This window comes from Triturus cristatus, chromosome 4_1 (assembly GCF_964204655.1).
Source record: "Triturus cristatus chromosome 4_1, aTriCri1.1, whole genome shotgun sequence".
Classification (NCBI taxonomy): domain Eukaryota; kingdom Metazoa; phylum Chordata; class Amphibia; order Caudata; family Salamandridae; genus Triturus; species Triturus cristatus.
Genome location: NC_140585.1, coordinates 980,832,620 through 980,850,252, shown reverse-complemented (window position 1 = coordinate 980,850,252; position 17,633 = coordinate 980,832,620). Strand labels below are relative to the sequence as shown.

The 17,633-nt window shown below is 47.0% G+C and overlaps 1 protein-coding gene across 1 annotated transcript in view; it reads left to right on the top strand.

The window, feature by feature from the left end:
* Positions 1-16,868, top strand: part of LOC146855938 (sodium-coupled monocarboxylate transporter 1-like) — a 251,585-nt gene extending 234,717 nt beyond the window's left edge. Inside the window, exon 15 of the mRNA XM_085653895.1 lies at positions 16,732-16,868. Within this exon, the coding sequence (XP_085510021.1) occupies positions 16,732-16,836 (105 nt within the window). The 3' untranslated portion in view covers positions 16,837-16,868. The remainder of the gene's footprint in view (positions 1-16,731) is intronic.
* The last annotated feature ends 765 nt before the right edge of the window (positions 16,869-17,633 follow it).

Sequence of the window (17,633 nt, the reverse complement as noted above, 5' to 3'; positions counted from 1 at the left end):
TAATCAGGCCTTCAGTCATGAGTCCTGAAAAAAATATTAAATAAAGACATAGGGAGCAGGGTAGGTATATCATGACCTCCCTAGGCCTGATGGTTGGGTCCCCGAGGGACCCTGTCTAGGGCTATATACATTTTCATGGAGGATCCGTGAATCTTAGCAAATTTAAAAATGTATTTTTAAAAAACCCTGGGGTGAGCCAGCACCTGGGGACAAAGGTAGGCCCCACTCTCTGAGCCTCTGAGAGGCACCTAGGTTCCCTTTCCCCAGGGACCACATTAAAAAATGAAAGGGAGCACATGGCCCCTCTCGTGGACACTAATTGGTCCCAGGGACCTCATCCCCCATTCTGAGATGTTTTAAAAAGGGGAGGGGTTGTGTGGTCATCCTCCCCAAGCCTAAAAGGGCCCTGGGGACTCCATTCCCCTTTTTATTAAATTTGACCCCATGGGATGAGGTCCCAGGGGCCCTAGAAGGCTTGGGGAGGAGGGCTGCATGAACCCCCACTCCTTTTTAATTGGCATTGGCCCTGGGGGATGGGGTCCCCGGGCCTGATAAGTCTCAGGGAGGGGGACCGCACACCCCTCCCCTTAGAATTTGGCTCTGGGGTTGTGGTCCATGGGGCCTAATAAAGCTGGGGAAGTGGGGCTACTGTGGTCCCCTCTATGTTGAATTTGGCCCCGGGGATGGGGTCCCCGAGTCCTGTTATGGCTGCGGAGAGGGGCTCCCCTTAATACATATGTTTGACCCTCTGAGCATGTGGTTACTGGGCCCAAAGGCCAACCCTATGCTGCATCGCCAAAGTCTGTGTGTGATGTGGGAATAACAACCTGCTGTAGTGTTGGCTGCTTTCAAGTAGGTTGACCACAGGGCCTGGCCACAGACCAGGTCTGTGGCCAACCCCCAGTATAGGTTAGCCTGCCTGCAAGGGGTTGGCTGAAAGGTCTGGTCACAGGCCAGGCTCTCCAGCCAATCCCCGTCACACATGGCTGAAGGCCCTGCCCAGTGTGAGGTTGGCACCCTTGGTTGAGGTAGTTGGCCCAAGGGCATGGCCTCTGGTCGGGCATGGCGTGGGGTTGGCTGTCTGCAGGGGGTTGGCCAGGCCCTGTGGCCAACCTGCAGCCACGCACGGGCAAAGGCCCTGCGCAGCGTGGGGTTGACTGCCTGTGGGAGATTGGCTTCATGTATATATTACTTTCCGTAAAAAGCCTAGAAATTCACTGGAAGAAAACCAAAGGTTAAACTAACATTATAGTTAGGTAAAAGGTTCAGTAACAACGTAATGTTTTAAACTCTAAAACCCACTGAAATTCACCAGTTATAGTTATCTCAAGTAACTATACTTACACCCTCATCAAGCACTGCTAATTACCCTAGATATTATATCACTCATGACATCTTCTATGAGATCCTTGATAACATCACTGCAACATTTGCAATTAAATTATTGATGAGAAAATTGTGCATGGCGGGGGCACGAGCTATAGTTACCTTAGGGCATACGCTATAGTTACTAGAGATAACTATCACTGGTCAATTTGTGTTGTTTTTAGAGTCTAAAATGCAGCACAGGGGACCACCACCTTCCCAGGGCAATTGATTAAAATTAGTGTAGGGGAGGCCTGTATGACCTCCCCAGCAGCCTCAGGGACCACCTCCTCCCCTGGGCTAATGTAATGGGGGGCCTTGCGGACCCCCTGCCCTGGGGACCACCATCTTCTCAGGGCGTTTTCATTTTGACATGGGGGCCTTCACAGACCCCCAGGCCATGAGGACCACTGCCTCCCCGGGACAAACACCTTTTTATGAAATGGGAGGAGGGATGCAAGGCCCCCCTCCCAGGCCATTATCAGCCCAAGGGACTGCCACCTCCCGGGGCAGGCCCTTAATCAAGGAAGGCAGGTGGCCGTGTGGCCCCCCTCCTGGAGCCATACATGGTCCTGGGGACCGCCATCCCGACAGGGCCAGCTCCTGCTATGTCCCAGGCTATTTGTTATGGCTTGGCGGGAGCTTCACCGTTCCCGCCAAGCCATAGCAAACTGCGCTTGCTTTCAGCAAGCAAAAGCATTGAAAATGCTCTTGCTTGCTGGAAGTGAGCACAATTGTTTTGGCAGAGAGGGAGCCGCATGTTAGCAGTTCCCTCTGTGTCAAAGCAATGTCGGCTTTTGCAGAATGTGAGGAACCGGCAGTGACCGTGGGGGCCTTGAGGCTCCCCCCACAGTCCCAGCAGTGAGTGGATACCCTGGAGGCACCCACTTTAAATGGCCAGGCCCGAGCATGTGGTCCCCGGAGTCAAAATCAGCCCAGAAGGTAGGGCACTCACCACCCTCCTTTAATTTTTTTTTAAAAGACCTCTCCCGTTATAGAAAAAAATCAGACCAGCAAGTCGCCGGAGTCCCTATCCCCTTTCTGCACCACTCTGCAAATGCGCCTCCTGGTGCACAACTGGTTAAGGGATGAAGTCCCCTTGGCTGCAGGGGGTCCTTGGGGGCCAAGTACCCCTCCTGTTACCTCCAGTAAGTTCCACATAGTGGGAATGTTGAGAGGTCTGTGGCAGCCACACCCCTTTTCCCCACCACTCTGCAGATGCGCCTCCTGGCGCACTGCTGGTAGGGGGGTGAAGTCCCCTTGGCTCCAATGGGTCCTTGGGTGTCAACTAGCCCTCCTGTTACCTGTAGGTAGTCTCACAGAGCGTGATTGCTGAGAGGGTTTCGGAGGCCACACACCCTTTCTCCACTACTCTGCAAATGCACCCCCTGGCGCACTGCTGGGTGGAGGATGAAATCTCCTTGGCTCTAGAGTGTCCTTGGGGGCCAACAAGCCCTCCTGTTACCTCCCGTAAGTCCCACACTGTGGGATTGCTGAGAGGCCTTCGGAGGCCACACCCACTTTCTCCACCACTTTGAAATGCACCTCCTAGCACACTGCTGGTTGGAGGATGAATTCCCTTGGATGCTGAGGGTCCTTGGGGGCCAACAAGTCCTCTTGTTACCTCCAGTAACTTCAACACAGCAGGATTCCTGAGAGCTGGTCAGTGGCCCAGTCCCCTTTCTACAACACTCTGCAAATGCAAATATAATTTAAAAAACCTTAGAAATTCATTTACAAAAAACAAAGGTTAGAGGAATGTTATAGTTAGGAAATAGAATTTGAAAAACCTTAAAAATTCACTTAAAAAACAAAGATTACAGGGATGTTATAGTTAGACTCAGATTTTACTTGCACAAAACCAGTGAAATACAACATTTATAGTTACCTGAGCTAACTATAACTTACGCCCCTGCAATGTACGGCTTATGACAAATTACATCACTCATGACATCACTGATGATCATTTGATATGTCCCTGGGACCACTGCCTGCTCTTAAAAAATATTTTCGCGAACACTCACAGAGGGGAAGGGGCCCCCTGGGGACACATGCCCGTTTGCAAGTGGTTTACCACCTACTTAAAGTAGATTGTAAAATGCGAGAGTTTTGCGACCACAAAACAATCACACATTGCATTGGGACTCGCTATTAGGAAGGGAAGTCCTTCGCATTTCCCTTCCTAATAGCGAGTCTCAAACCATATTTTGGAGTCGGTAATAGGTTAGTGACTCGCAAAATATGGTTTGTGCATGGGGCAGACCAATTTTGCGGTCGCCAACGGGCCGAATTCCTGTTTGCGACCGCAAAAAATGGTTATACATCTGCCCCCATGACACATTAAAAATAAAATCTGTTTTGCTAAAAGTTGCAAATATAAAAGGGCAGGTTAAACATAACCACTTAAAAATAGAGATTTTATGTACTTGAATTGAAGAGTTTTATAAAAAGGCCAAATGAATACAATGTGCAATTGTCGCAAGTTGAAAGCTGATCACAGGAGCATAGGGACAATTCAGAGTGCTTATATGATGTTCTCTCAGGATAGAGCAGCTGAAGAAACAAACCCAACCTGAAGTAAGTCACTAAACTACACTGATGATTTGACATTTCATAACGAAGATAAGGCTCTATCCCGGGTACTGTTTTTATCATGACAAATTTGATATATGATGGCTTGGTCAGGGCTGTGACTTCCATCTCGGCTGCCACCCTTAGAAGAAAGGTCTGCCTCAGCCAAACAATGTCTCATTTAATGATGCTCTGTGGTTTGGAAAATAACTCCGGTCTCCCAAGGGCGCTAACATGTTCCTTGATATAAACAAGCCAAGGAATATTGTGCACGTTGTCCAACTTCATACCATCTGTAATAACTAGCCTATTGGAACTCAATTAGTCCTTCAACCAGAGAGCACACCCCAACAATATAGGTCGCAACCAAATGAAACCAGTGGCATAGCACATCCTTAGCTCTTCATGCTTAGATCCACCCTTAGGAGAGCCCTAAAAAATGTATTCTCCACCACCATTATTGAGCGTAATTTTGTGTAACCCCCAAATCTCACAGCCAAAAGTGGAGATTGGGATACACTTAACTTTGTAGATTTCCAGAATAGTTTTCAATGGCTTTTGGCTGAAATGAGAGGTGAAATCATTTACTCCTGCACATGCCCTCTTTAGTCTTCCAATGATCTTTCTTATTAGGTGTTGCCAGTTAAGACATGAATCTATTAAAATTCCTAGATAGGCAAAATTATCCCCTTTGCTTAAAAGCTGGCCCGGCACAGAAAAAGTAGCACTTTTCGGGTTTTTCGTCCCCAGTACTATCACATGTGATTTGTTTAAACTAGTAAGTAAATCCAGGCTGCCCATACAATCAACAAAAAGGTCTAAAAGCTCCTGCAGGCTTCTGGCAGTGCCAGCAGTTAAAACAGCATTGTCTGCATATAAAAGAGCTGGGAGTGGTCTGCCTTGACTCTTGGGACATCTAAGCCATGTACAGAAATACTCTCTCTAGACGATTAATATACACGATAAAATGAAAGGGGGCCAAACTACAGCCCTGCCGGACCCCCGTTCTAAGTACAAAGTGTTTCATGTATTTCATGTATTTTCCATTACTACCGTAGTTGACTGAAGCCACAATGTAGTTCCCTGAGAAAATCCACCAAACTCTGTTCTGCCCCCATGGACTCCACCTCCACCCAGAGCTTTCCCCTGGTAACCTTATCAAAGGCGGAGTTGAGGTCCGTGAAGGCAAGATGGTGGGAAGCCCTTTTGGCTCTAATATATTTATTGATTGCAAGATGGAGGATAAGATTCTGCTCCAAAGTGCCCCACCCCAGGCGAAACCCATATTGGATATTAGACAGGATGTTGTGTTTCTCAGCCCACTGAGTTAATCTCTTCAGTGTGACCCTGCCTATGATCTTAACTTCATCATCAATTTTAGAGATATAACAGGGAGCAGACATAGACATCCTGGTGCAGTGTGCTGCACTCCAGCCACTCCTGCCGCCAGCCTCGTCGGCCTCATCAGTCTGCACTTCGCCACCAGAAGATGTCGGTTTGGTTCCGGGTGACCGCCACCTGCTTGAAGTACTCCAACATCCCCTGAGCTCTCCTCTTACATTTGTGCCCATATTTTATTTTGTTAGCTTTTAGTTTTATTTCTCTTTATTTCACTTGTGCCCTCTTTTTACTCTATTTGTGCCAGGTGACTCGCTTGCAGTCATTGCCCCCTCCTACTGCCTTTTTCCCGCTCCTGCTGTACCGTTCCCTGCCCACCCACCTCCCTGCTAGCCCCTCCCAGGACTACAATTGCAGAGCTCTGAGTGGCCCAAGTGAGCAGCCCTAGACCTCCTGGTCCAGTGTGCCACTCTCCAGCCACTCCTGCCGCCAGCCTCTTCAGCCTCATCAGCCTGCACTTGCCACCAGAAACCAGAAGATGCCAGTTTGGTCAAGTGTGACTGCCACCTGCTTGACATCCACCAATGTCAACTGATCTCTCCTCTTCCATTTGTACCTGTATTTTATTTTGTTAGCTATTAGCTTTATTTCTTTTTATTTCTCTTGTGCCCTGTTTTTGCCGAAGTTGCGCTGGGTGACTTGCTTGCAGTCATCGCCCCTTCCTGCATTTTTCCTGCTTCCACTGTATTGGTTCCCCACCCTCCCACCTCCCTGTTAGCCTCTCCCACCTCCCTGGACTACAAATGCAGGCTGCTGTGCGGCCATGCAGTGGACGGGCCACCGGTGTGCCAAAGACAAGCCTGTATGTGCCCGTCTGCACCGGGACTGCGCCCAACACCAAGACCGCTAGCCCTCCCGCCACCCTCCGATACACTGCCAAGAGACTCCTAGGCCTGGACCCTGGATACCAAAATGTCAGATGGTTTTCCTCCGCTTCTCATTCAACCTAAGGGCCCTTCACCTACCGATATTACCATTTCTCCTGCACCACAACGGAAGAAGGAGCCTGCACCTTCCCCACCAAGAAGACCGTGAATGACCCGGAAACGCTCTAATGTATCCTGCTCAACGCCCACTCCTTCTGCAAACACTCCATAGAAATCTGGGACACCATCACCACCCTTTCCACGGATGTTGCCTTCATCACTGAAACGTGGCTCAAACCCTCTTCAAACCCCGGCATCACCACCACCACTCTCAAAGGCTACAAACTGATACACTGAGACCGCACCAACAAACAAGACTTCCAACTACAAACAGACACGTAGACCACAATAGGGGGTACCCTCTCCTACAGACCCCGGGACCCCGACCAACTTTCTGCGACACCATTTACAACCTCATCGTCCCCCTAGTCATCGACTCCCACCACTACGTCCTACTCTGCGACCTCAATTTCCACATTGATGACCCCAACAACGCCAACTCCATCACCCTCCTAGAGAACCTGAACAACAATGGCCTCACCCAACTGATCACTGAACCCACGCACAAGGCCAAACACACACTTGACCCCATTTTCACCTCCAGAAACAGAATAAATGTAACTACGCCAAGGAGCTCACCTGTATGGACCACGCCATCGAACACTTCACCATCTCTGACGCTCAGCACACCATCACTATGCGTCATACCTCCTCCCACTACAGCTTATGAAACTCAGTGGACTCAGGCCCTCACCACCACCTAACCTGAAGACTTAACAGAGCTCGACCAGGCCATCCAGAACTTCTCTACCTGGATCACTTACTGCGTTGACAGTGTCACCCCTCCCCCCCCCCACTAAAACCTACTAAAACTACAAAACCACAAAACACATCAGCTGGTACACCCAGAGGTCAAGACCACCAAGCAGGTGTGGCCGGTACAGGTAAGAGCGGTGGAGCGGTGGGGTGGGGCAGGGTGAGGGGGAGTCGATGGGATAGGGAAAATAAAAAAATAAAAAAAACACTTACCTTGTGCTCGCTGCATCATTGAGCCCACCTACTCTGGAAGCTCTGCAGAATCTTCAAATGGATCCCTGACGACTGCCACTCGGGCCTTCGTCACCAGCCACCTCGACTATGGCAACGCTCTCTGTGCCGTCATCTTCACCCAGCTCCTTAGATCATACAGAAAACTGGCTCCCCATCCAGTAGAGATGCCAGTTCAAGATCCTCATGCACACCTACAAATCCCTCCATGACCAGGGACCATCCTACATCAAACATCAAATGAGCTTCCATCATCCTTCAAGACACCTGCACTCCTCCTTTCTCGCACTTGCACACATTCCTTGCATCCACCACAGCAGTGGTAGTTCCTTCTCCTGGAATGACCTGACACTCTACCTCCGTACAGCACCCTCCCTCCTGGTGGACTTCAGAAAGAGAACTAAGACCTGGCTGTTCAACTGAGGCAAGGATCCACCAGCACCCAGATACCCCTATGGATGACAGAGTTGCACTATGCAAATACTTTTTGATTGATTGATTCCTGTCCCCCTTCTTGTACACAGGTACAATAATGGAGAGGCGTCATGCCTCAGTTAGGGACCTACTAATAGAGGCATTAATGTGCAGAGTAAGGAGTCGGGCCCAGAGATCCACAAATTATTTGAACAGGTCCCCGGATACCCCATTTTCCCAAGGTGTCTTTCCTGCTGGCAGAAATGCAATGGCATCTCTTATCTCTTCCCACCGTAGCATTTTGGTGTCAGGGAATAAAGGGGAGAAACTGAGTCTTCCCCCTGGTATAGGACTAGTGATCCTCCAAAGCCTGGGCAGGGACTAGAGCAGCTTGATCCGCCACCTGATGCCCCTTAAAAATTGGATGATTAACCACCTTCCAGAACAAGGTGCTATCCTTCTGAGTGCAGGCAAAAAGAATGTCCTCCCAGAGCTCATATAATTCCAGCTTCCTATGTTTTACTGGCGCTCCAGAAATAGCTCTACACTCCCTTACCTCTTCCCTATTGTGAGGTTTATTTTAGTTAAAAGTACCTTGCATTATTATCAAACCATCAACATAAAACCTGGGGCCCGGATCTTGCGGGCTTTCGAAGAGCATTATTAATGTAGGTACATATCTTGTCACACACTAATAAAATAGTTTCATGAGGGGTCTCTGTATTCAGACACATCTGAATCTCCACGAAACAAGACATAACTAACTTAGTGACAAAAGTCTAGTCAAGTTGTTTTTTATTGATCGCTTTGATGTGCTCATGGTCACAATCCTGAAGATGGCCTTTAAATCCCCTGACAAGGTCGAAACACCATCAACTTGAACACAGTTAGTCTTTTGGACCCTCTCCATCTGGTACAAATGGGTTTTTTCACCAAAGAATAATACCTTTAGCTCATGAGATCAGAGTGAACTGTTTTATTGGTGAAAGCACACATCTCATTGTATTTATGAGCACATAAAGTTATTTGTGAATTTGCATTGATTTACAGATAAATGTGTGCTACTTTTTTACTACTAAGAGAAGTATGACAGGTATTTGATTTGTATTCTGCGTCATTCAGTGTGCAGTGGGCTGGGTAGATGCATTATGATGAATGAGCCAACGGTGAACCACTGTATTTGTGTATGCCATAATTACCAAGGTTTCTTAGGTGGCATACTAGGTTGCTCTTGTTGTGGATCATATCTGCTAAATAGACAATAAAGCACAGACCAGTTTGACACTTGCCTGCCCTGATGGTCAGCATCACTGCCAGCACCTTCTGTAGGAGTTTTGAATCTACAGGTGTACTGGCCACATTCCAGAGCACATACTAAAAGTCCATTCAAAACTAACTCACAGATGTCGAAACTCCAAAAATAATTTCTTTAGCATTTGCAGTGTATGTCTGCATATTTACAGCGCATCTATCTTCTGTACAGCATACGGAAACAGGAAAAAGGACAGGGTCCATCTGTCTATAAGGAGGTGCCATTGAGCCCATTGGATTTGCTGGATTTGATCTGTATTCAAATCATACCCGATGTCCTGTCATAAACTAGGCCACCAAGGACCATATGTACAAAAAATAGAAATTGATATTTATTAATTGGGATTTATACTAATTAGCAATTAGGAAATTGCAGTTCCTTTTTTTTTTATTTCAATAGAATTTTATTGAGATTTTGTCCAAAAAAAAAGAAACGAAAGCCATACAAAACAAATACAAATAAACATAAAACAATGCACTTTGTATCGCATGCTGATACAGGGCAGCTCATGTTGGTTGTACTAGTTGAGGTACAATTTTTTGATTCCTTTTTAGGCTGCCCCCCACCCTCTGATCACGTAAAAAGTCACAGGAAGCACAGATAGGGACAGGAAAGAAGGGACCAAAGCGGAGAGAGAAGAAGCCTACTCGCCATTGTCTAAAAGGGTTGGTATCCAGGACATTATACTCAACAACTTCAGGGTGGTTCATAAGGGTCTAAGTATTTGTCCAGGGATGCCCACATTTTCCTGGAGGGTTGTCTCCACGGTGAGTCTCGTAGGGCCACCGTATCTGCACCTCTAAGGTACGTCACCCAGTTGAGCCATCCCGATAAAAAGATGCCTTGGAGGTGTCTTTCCATTTATTTAGAACCATTTTTACACCTGCTGTTAGTAGGAGATCAAGTAAGTCACTATCTTGTTGTGGGACTGTCTCAGTACTAATAGGGGCTGTTACCAGGGTGGCAAACTCCGTTTTAAGGGAACATCCTAACATGTCACTTATAAAGGCAAAGATCTTCTCCCAGTATGATTTGACTTTGGGACAGTGATATATGAGGTGGGCCAGATCCCCCCTTCCGCTATTACAATTCCAGCATTGGTCATTGGTGTTCAAGCCTAGGTTGGCCAGGCGCGCTGGGGTCCAGTGTAGTTTGTGTTGTGTCCAGAATTTTGTCTGAGCTAGTACCGGGGTTATCTTATTTTGTGTGGGGGAGGACCATAGTACCTGGGTTTCTTTCTCGCTCAGTGTAACTCCCAGCAAATTGCCGTTCCTAATGCAAAAAAACCTACAACCTTCAGATAGCCATTCCTAATGAGGTCTAAAATAGACCTAGCACATGTATATTAATGAGAAAGGTTGCAATGTGCGACCCGTTAGGAATTACAGGGGAAACACCGTTTACAACGCTGTCGGTACAATGTGGTGCCATTCCAACGCAGTCAGTACAATGACTGTGTTGTTACCACGCATACCATTACAAAGCAAGTCAATACAACGACTTGCTGTAGGGGGCTTTAGGTGTTGGATTTGCAATCCAACACCTTCCCTACTGTTGCACAGACTGGAGTTGGAATAGTAAATTATACTATTCCAAACACCAGCACCCCCTACAGCAAGTCGTTGTAATGACTTGCGCTGTAATGGTACGTGTGGTAACAACGCGGTTGTTGTACTGACCGCGTTGTAAAGGCATGCGTTGCAACGTCATATATTCAGATTACAGCAATTACAGGAATAGTGGTCTGCTGGGGTCAGCGGACCACCATGTCTGAGATTGATTTTTGAAAAAAATTCTCTAAATGAGATGTGTTTCAAAAAATCAGTGTAGGCAGTGGTCACTTTGGCCCAAAAAATATTCGTTTTTACTTTTGTATTTGAGAATGGTTACCACCACCCATGAGATGACGATAAAAAAGGAATGTGTTACAGCCTTAATTCGGTTGCAAAACCTTCATATGTTGCACTGCAATACGTTATTTGGAAGGGGAGCCCAAAACACACCAAATCGGTTAACACAAATTGTGATTCGGTTGCATGTTACTGAATCGCAAATTGTGTTTTGTGCATATGAAAAAGTGATATGTGAGGTTATAAGCAGTGCATTGTGGCGGTGTAAGTTATAGTTAGCTCAGGTAACTATCACTGCTGAATTTCATTGGTTGTGTACGGGTGAAATCTGAGCCTAACTATAATGTTCCAGTAACCTTAGTTTTTTCAATGAATTCTATGTTTTTTAAATTTCTTTTTCCAAACTATAACATTCCTGTAAACTTTGTTTTTTTCTGTGAATTTCTAGGTATTTTAACATTTAATCCCAACAGTAACCTGTCACCTTTGAGAGTGGAACGGTGGGTGTCTGAGTACTTGTGTGAGTGTATGAGTGGGGTATGAGTGCCTGTGTGTGTCTGTGAGTGGGTCTGTGGGTGCCCGTGTGGGTCTGTGAGTGGGTCTGTGAGTGTCTGAGTGGGTGCTTGAGTGCCTGTGTGGCTCTGTGAGTGGCTCTATGAGTGTCCGTGTGGGTCTGTGAGTAAGTGTGTGAGTGCCTACATATGTCTGTAAGTGGGTGTGTGGGTGATGCTATGCATTTTAGGCATTGGCATACTTAGGGTATTTAAAAGGGAGAACCATGGACTCTGCTCTCACCGGGAGACAAGAAGAAAGAAACCACTCATCACAGTCACTACACATCTGATTGTGCTTCAATAGATCAACGATTAATTCACCTCCATTAAGGATTTCATATTGTTTTCAATGTGGAATACGAGAGGAAACATACTTACTCTGCCATCACCAAGCCCAAGAAGTTAGGATCATTTGTGCTTTACTGAAGTGGAGCTTCATCTGGGGTACCTGCTATGTTTATATTTGTAAGCTCTTCCCTTCGAGGTTTAATTTTTGTGAAATCAGCACCAGGGCCAGATTCAAACCCAATTGTTTCTAAAAAGAGTCTCCCATTTTGCTGAAAACGTCTACCCAACTGCAGTCAGTTATTACTGAAACATGTGCATACAGTTATACATGGACCGCACACTGGTCTAACTTTGAAGGGATGCCCTCAGCCTCAACCAATGAATGGGGGACGTTAGACAATAATAAAGAGGCCAAAACACAGCCTTGTTTAAGGCCATTCTTGGTTTCTGTAGGATCTGTAGGTTCATGTTTATTCCTATCTGCTTCCTCTGCCATGTCTCATTGGGTAACGACTGTATCATCGCTAACAATCCCTCTTCCTGTGGTAACACGCTTCTTCCAAAGTAATATTTTGTTATTTGCACCAAATGCCACATGGAGGTCCACTTAACAAACTTACAAGCTGTCCTCACTTCTGGTCTTGCTCAGCAGGTACCCCAGAGTAAAGATCTGAAGGAGGCATCAAGTCCTGGTCTAGACCATGCTTGTTCTGGGCTCTAATACTTTCTAGAGGTTTGATAATGTCTAGTTTAGAAATTCTTTCTCTTGGTTAAGGTGAAGGTAAGATTGGCCTGTTCCAGCACAGATCTTGGTGGTGTGTTTGGTGCATGGCTGGTTAGGCAAGAAGACTTTGCTGGTTTTCATTGCATTGGGGGGCTATTAAGAGTCTGTGTCCATAGCTCCGTCACTGTAGAAGGTTTTCTAGACCGTCTCCATATATGCGATGGATTAAACCCATCTGGTTATGGAGGGCAATTGAAGAGCATATAGTCCAAGGGGTGGAGGAGGATGAAGGGGTGGGGTGAGCTGCTGGTTCCTAATCAATGCAGTGTTGTCGTAAGTATTTGAAGGCCCTGGGCAAGACATATTTTGTAAGTGACATTTTTATTTTATTACCCATTTCTTGTTAACTCAAGCCATCACAAAGCCAAACATTAGTAAACTATGTGTTAAATTTAACAGGATCACACAAAACAGTTGATATATGTCTTTCCTAGGACCCCCAAAATCCGTAAGATGACATGAGCTATAGAGAAAGAGTTTAAAGGTAGAGACAGACGTGGAGTTGAGAGGTTTCGAAAGATAACATCATACACTGATAGTCAAAAAGATAGAATGTTCACTATTCCAAGGGGACCCTTAGAAAGTGTGGGCCCTGGGTAATTCCCCACTTGTCCCATGCCTTAAAACATCTCTGAATCAATGGTGGCTCCTTGAAGGCCTGCGCATTTCTGCAGTGGCGGTCAATCATCAGCCAGCAGCCTATGCATAAGGGAGAGCTTTACCACAAAAAGGGACGCTCTGGAGGATGATGAGGAGAGGCATAAACCTATTGTTCTTACATTCCCTCTGCCTTTGCTCCTAATCTCCACAGACCACTTTCATGAGCTCAGAGCCGGTCTGTAGTGCTTTTCTCCTGGCACAGGCTCAGCTCGGGCCCTGGCAGGCTGCTGCCCCGGTGCGTTTTGGGGACACAATGCGTTCGTCATCTGCACCCCCTGAACTGAACTCTAGCTCTTACAATTACAATGCATGCCACAGCACTCAAAGTGCTATTTGTCGGGCTCGCAGTAATAATGCTGTTGGCAGGGGTATCACAGGGAGAGGCAACGGGCCGGGGAGGGACACTGGACCAGGAATGATTATTAACCCGAGAGCTGCAGTGATACATTGTCCTGTTCATGATGGACGCAGCCTGCTTCCTAAAGTTGGCGTATTTATTTCATATGTTTGTGCCTTGCCCCGGAGACAGCCCCGGGCTATTCACAGAAAGCACCTCAAAGTGCTGCACTGCAGTTGTGGGCTGTGCCCTGATAAAACACATGTTCAATTGGTCAGTACTTCTGACTGTTTAAGTACCGCCCACCACCAGCTAGGTCTTGTGGGACCGCTTTCTAACAAGTGCCATAGTTACCTAGCTCGTTTCTACTCCTTTTATCGACCTAGGAAGGAGGAACCTTGAGTTGAACCTCAGCACTCAGTTCACTCACCCATGTTACCTGTATCACATGCCGTATTTCTGTCTGCCTATACATGTATTTATGACAGTGATAGAGCACCGGTGTAGCATCTCCCAGGAGCTTCTGGGTACTAGCTTACAATACAGTTGTAATAAGCACCATATTTGGTTGTGTTGAGACGGGAGGCCCAAAGCTTTACATGGCCTGGCTTCTGGCACTGCTGTCAGCTAGCAGCATGTTGGTGGGAACAGGGTGGACTAGTGAGGTTGGGGTAGAGGTTTGGTGATATCCTATGGCGCAGGCAGGTAGAGTTTAGAGCAGGTGGTCCTCCTGGGTCGATTGCTACAGCTGTGAGAAACTTAGCACCAATACTCCAATGTGCATCAAATTTGCTGGGCCATGGATGAGATTTGACTCCCCACTCTCGTCTGTTCATGGTCATGGGTGGATGGGTCAATATGACGTAAGACAGTCGAGTTTGAGTGCAAACCTTGTTACAAGTAGATTGCTCAAGTACAACCCTGAGAACTTGCTCCCATGTTTCTGCTATTAGAAGCCCCCTCCATACTTTGTCTTCTCTGGGGCTCACAGCCCAAGAGAGGGTTAAATGATCCGAGTTCAGATTGACTTGCAGCATTCATACTGCACTTGAGCTGATGGATTGTGCGGGACTGCGGGTACGTGAATTAAAAGATGGGTGGAGATGTCACAGTCATGCCGTGTCTGAATAGTGAGGGGCTTGTGGGGCAGAAAGTATTAACTATGTGTTGAGACATGTAGGAATGGTCTGTGTTAAATTTCCTCAATTTCCCCGTCCCACAGCTGCAGATCTCATGCCCCCAGGACCTGGCCCACCCGGGGGCTATAGTCTAAACAAGTGCAGGAGACAGAGCTTGTGTTTTTTATGTGGATAGTGGCAAAATAAAAAAGAAATGCTTTTTTGCCCACGTGGGGCCCTTCACGGACCCCAGGGTTAGGGAGTCAGGGTATTCCTACACTGCCTCCTTTTTGTTAAACATTTTTTGGGGCACCCGACTGAAGCCACTTTCCAAGATGGCTACCAACACTTCCTGGTTGAAGGTATGGAAAAATGGGGGATGAAGCATTTTCTGGCACTACTTTCCATCTGTGCACATGGACTTCTTTTCAGTGCTCTATGTAAAATGTCTTTTATTGATCTGACATAATAGATATTTATGTGCTCTGTTGAAATAACTTCCTATTCTTTTTTTCTATAATGCATTACTTACTTCTCTGCCTCGGTGTTTGCATTCCACGTGCCTGTCTCTACCTAATCGCCTTCAGCTGGCATTTCTCTTCCATGGAGCTATCAAACAAAGTTGCTTTGCACGGGGCCATGAAAGTTGTCCGTGGGGCCAATATCCATCCTAGAGGGATACACGCCTTAGGGCACTTGCTCTTCTGAAACAAGCTGTGACTCACCTTTCCAGAGGCATAATGGAGGCCCCTGCAGTTCCCGTCATTTAGGGGGGGGGGCAGGATTCTTTGCTTTGGAAGGGGCCCCCTCTGCCCTTAAACCATGCCATTGAATGCCTGGCAGAATGTATGCAATGACATTGAATAAGAAGCATACATGCTCAGTAAAGCCTCTCTTCTTCCCCAAGCAGAAAAAAACAGAACAGCAACACTGTTAATTTAATATCCGTAGTGGAGGCCTAACAAAAGGTACTTCAGGAGCCATATCATGGAAAGTACCCTGCGGGAGCAACGGGCATGTGTGCCCGCTTTGTGTGCCCCAGGGGCACATTGGTATTACAGAAAGGAACGCAGATAGTGCTGGTGCATATATTGCACCAGCGCTAGCACTATACGGTGTTCCCTCATTTGCGTGGGGGTGTAGGCCCATGCAAATGAGGGAATCCCTTTGCCTCTGCGCCTTCGCCGTATTTTAGAAGCTGTCAAGAGCCACGCTGACATTGCACCACCGGGAATTGGCGCACTGTCAGTGCGCCCCCGATAGAAGCTCTCTGGAGGGGCCCCACAGACATCCCCTTGCAGGCGGGTTCAGTCACTCACTGCATCCACCTGCAATGGGATCTCTTATCCCCCTTGAAAGTGCAGGCGGGTTGCGGCCTGCACAGTGAAACACAGACCGGCTGCTTCAAAGTCGCTCTGTATTTCACTTGAATGGGCTTCCCCCAGGGCAGTACGACTTCACAGCTGCCATGGGGGCAGCTCTTTCAATATGATATGGCGCATTCTCCTTGTTTGCGCTGGGCCCACCTTTTGAATGGAGCGCCCGGTGCAAACAAAGAGCGTGCACCATATTCTGTAATATGGCCCCAGGTGTCTATGTCAGGGGCGAAATGCAGGCCCCTGCAGCATGGGGTGCCCCAATTCTTCAGGTGGGCTCTTTTGAGCTCAAATCCAATTAATATCTGTGCAGTCTGGGTGACGCTGGGCACCTTATCACATTCTGAAGGGGGGGCCCATCATTTTGCGTTACGCCCTGACTTGTGGTGGGTCTGTTTTAAGGTGTTAAGAGGTGGCTGTCGTTCGTATTTTCACATTCAGGTTAAACTGCACGTACACACGTACACATGTGCTTTGCATTGCTACCAGCTGTCCCACCGCCCTCTTCCTAAAGGCCATGAGTACATGGACAGTAAACGGTACATACGTGCAGTACGGGACACACCTAGGAACCACATGCACACTGGTACCCTAGAAAACACAACCAAACAGAAGCATTCACATATATTAATTAATCGTTTCCTTTCATTGTTTTTTACAATATCTATTTGCAATTTAATCTATAGTTTTTGTTCATTTGCTTATTAAACATATGTTACATTTTGTTTCAGAAATATGCAGTTGGAGATTTATATTTGTCACCATATCCGGATCAGAAGCAACTCGGTGGAAGTGACAACCCCGCCTTTCAACATGCTGAAGTAGATTTTAAATAAAATAAAATGCAATGGACAACTTTCCCACAACATGATTTTTCTCTTTTATGAAAATTACATGGCAGAAAGCATAGTGATGTAAGGATAACTCGTGTCATTAAATACGAACATTTTTTGAACGTCGTTTGCATTACTTGAATGTAAATGTCCAGTATTTGTAAATCGTGAACAATTACACGAAGCTGTCAAGGACCTGGGGGCCGTCGGAAGATTAAGCGAGCTATTGCCCAGAGTCACATGGTGCTGGGCTGATCTGCTGGCGGCACCGGGGATCAAACTGCCAGCCCCCGGGTTCCAGAGTCAGTTGCCCTGGCCGCTGCGCCACACCTCTTGGCATATTCTGCCATTTATTTCCGTTTGTCGAAATAACTGTTGTTGCAGCAGTATTTGCTTTTGTCGCTATGGGAATCAGGGTCCGGCTTGATGATACCGCGATGTGCGGTTAGCGACTTTTCCAGGGTTCTTTCCAGAGGGAACGCCTAGGGAACACCTACTTTGCATGTCATTAGCGATTATTATCGCTGACATGCAAAGCGGCATTGACACAGGTGCTATTGCCAGCAAGCCGTCGCTAACAGCTGTTAGCGAGAGCTTGCTGATAAAAATATCGCCGCTTTAGCGGCAAAAAGTGCAGCTAAAGCGGCGATATTTCCCTTGAGGATATGCCCGCACGTTTTTCAGAAAACCAGCGATTAGTGCATATCACAGCACATGGAACTGAACTGCAGAGTGGAATTTCATGAGAGGCAAGTAGAGTTTTATATTTCTTAGGAGACTTAACTAGTATCGAGCCATCT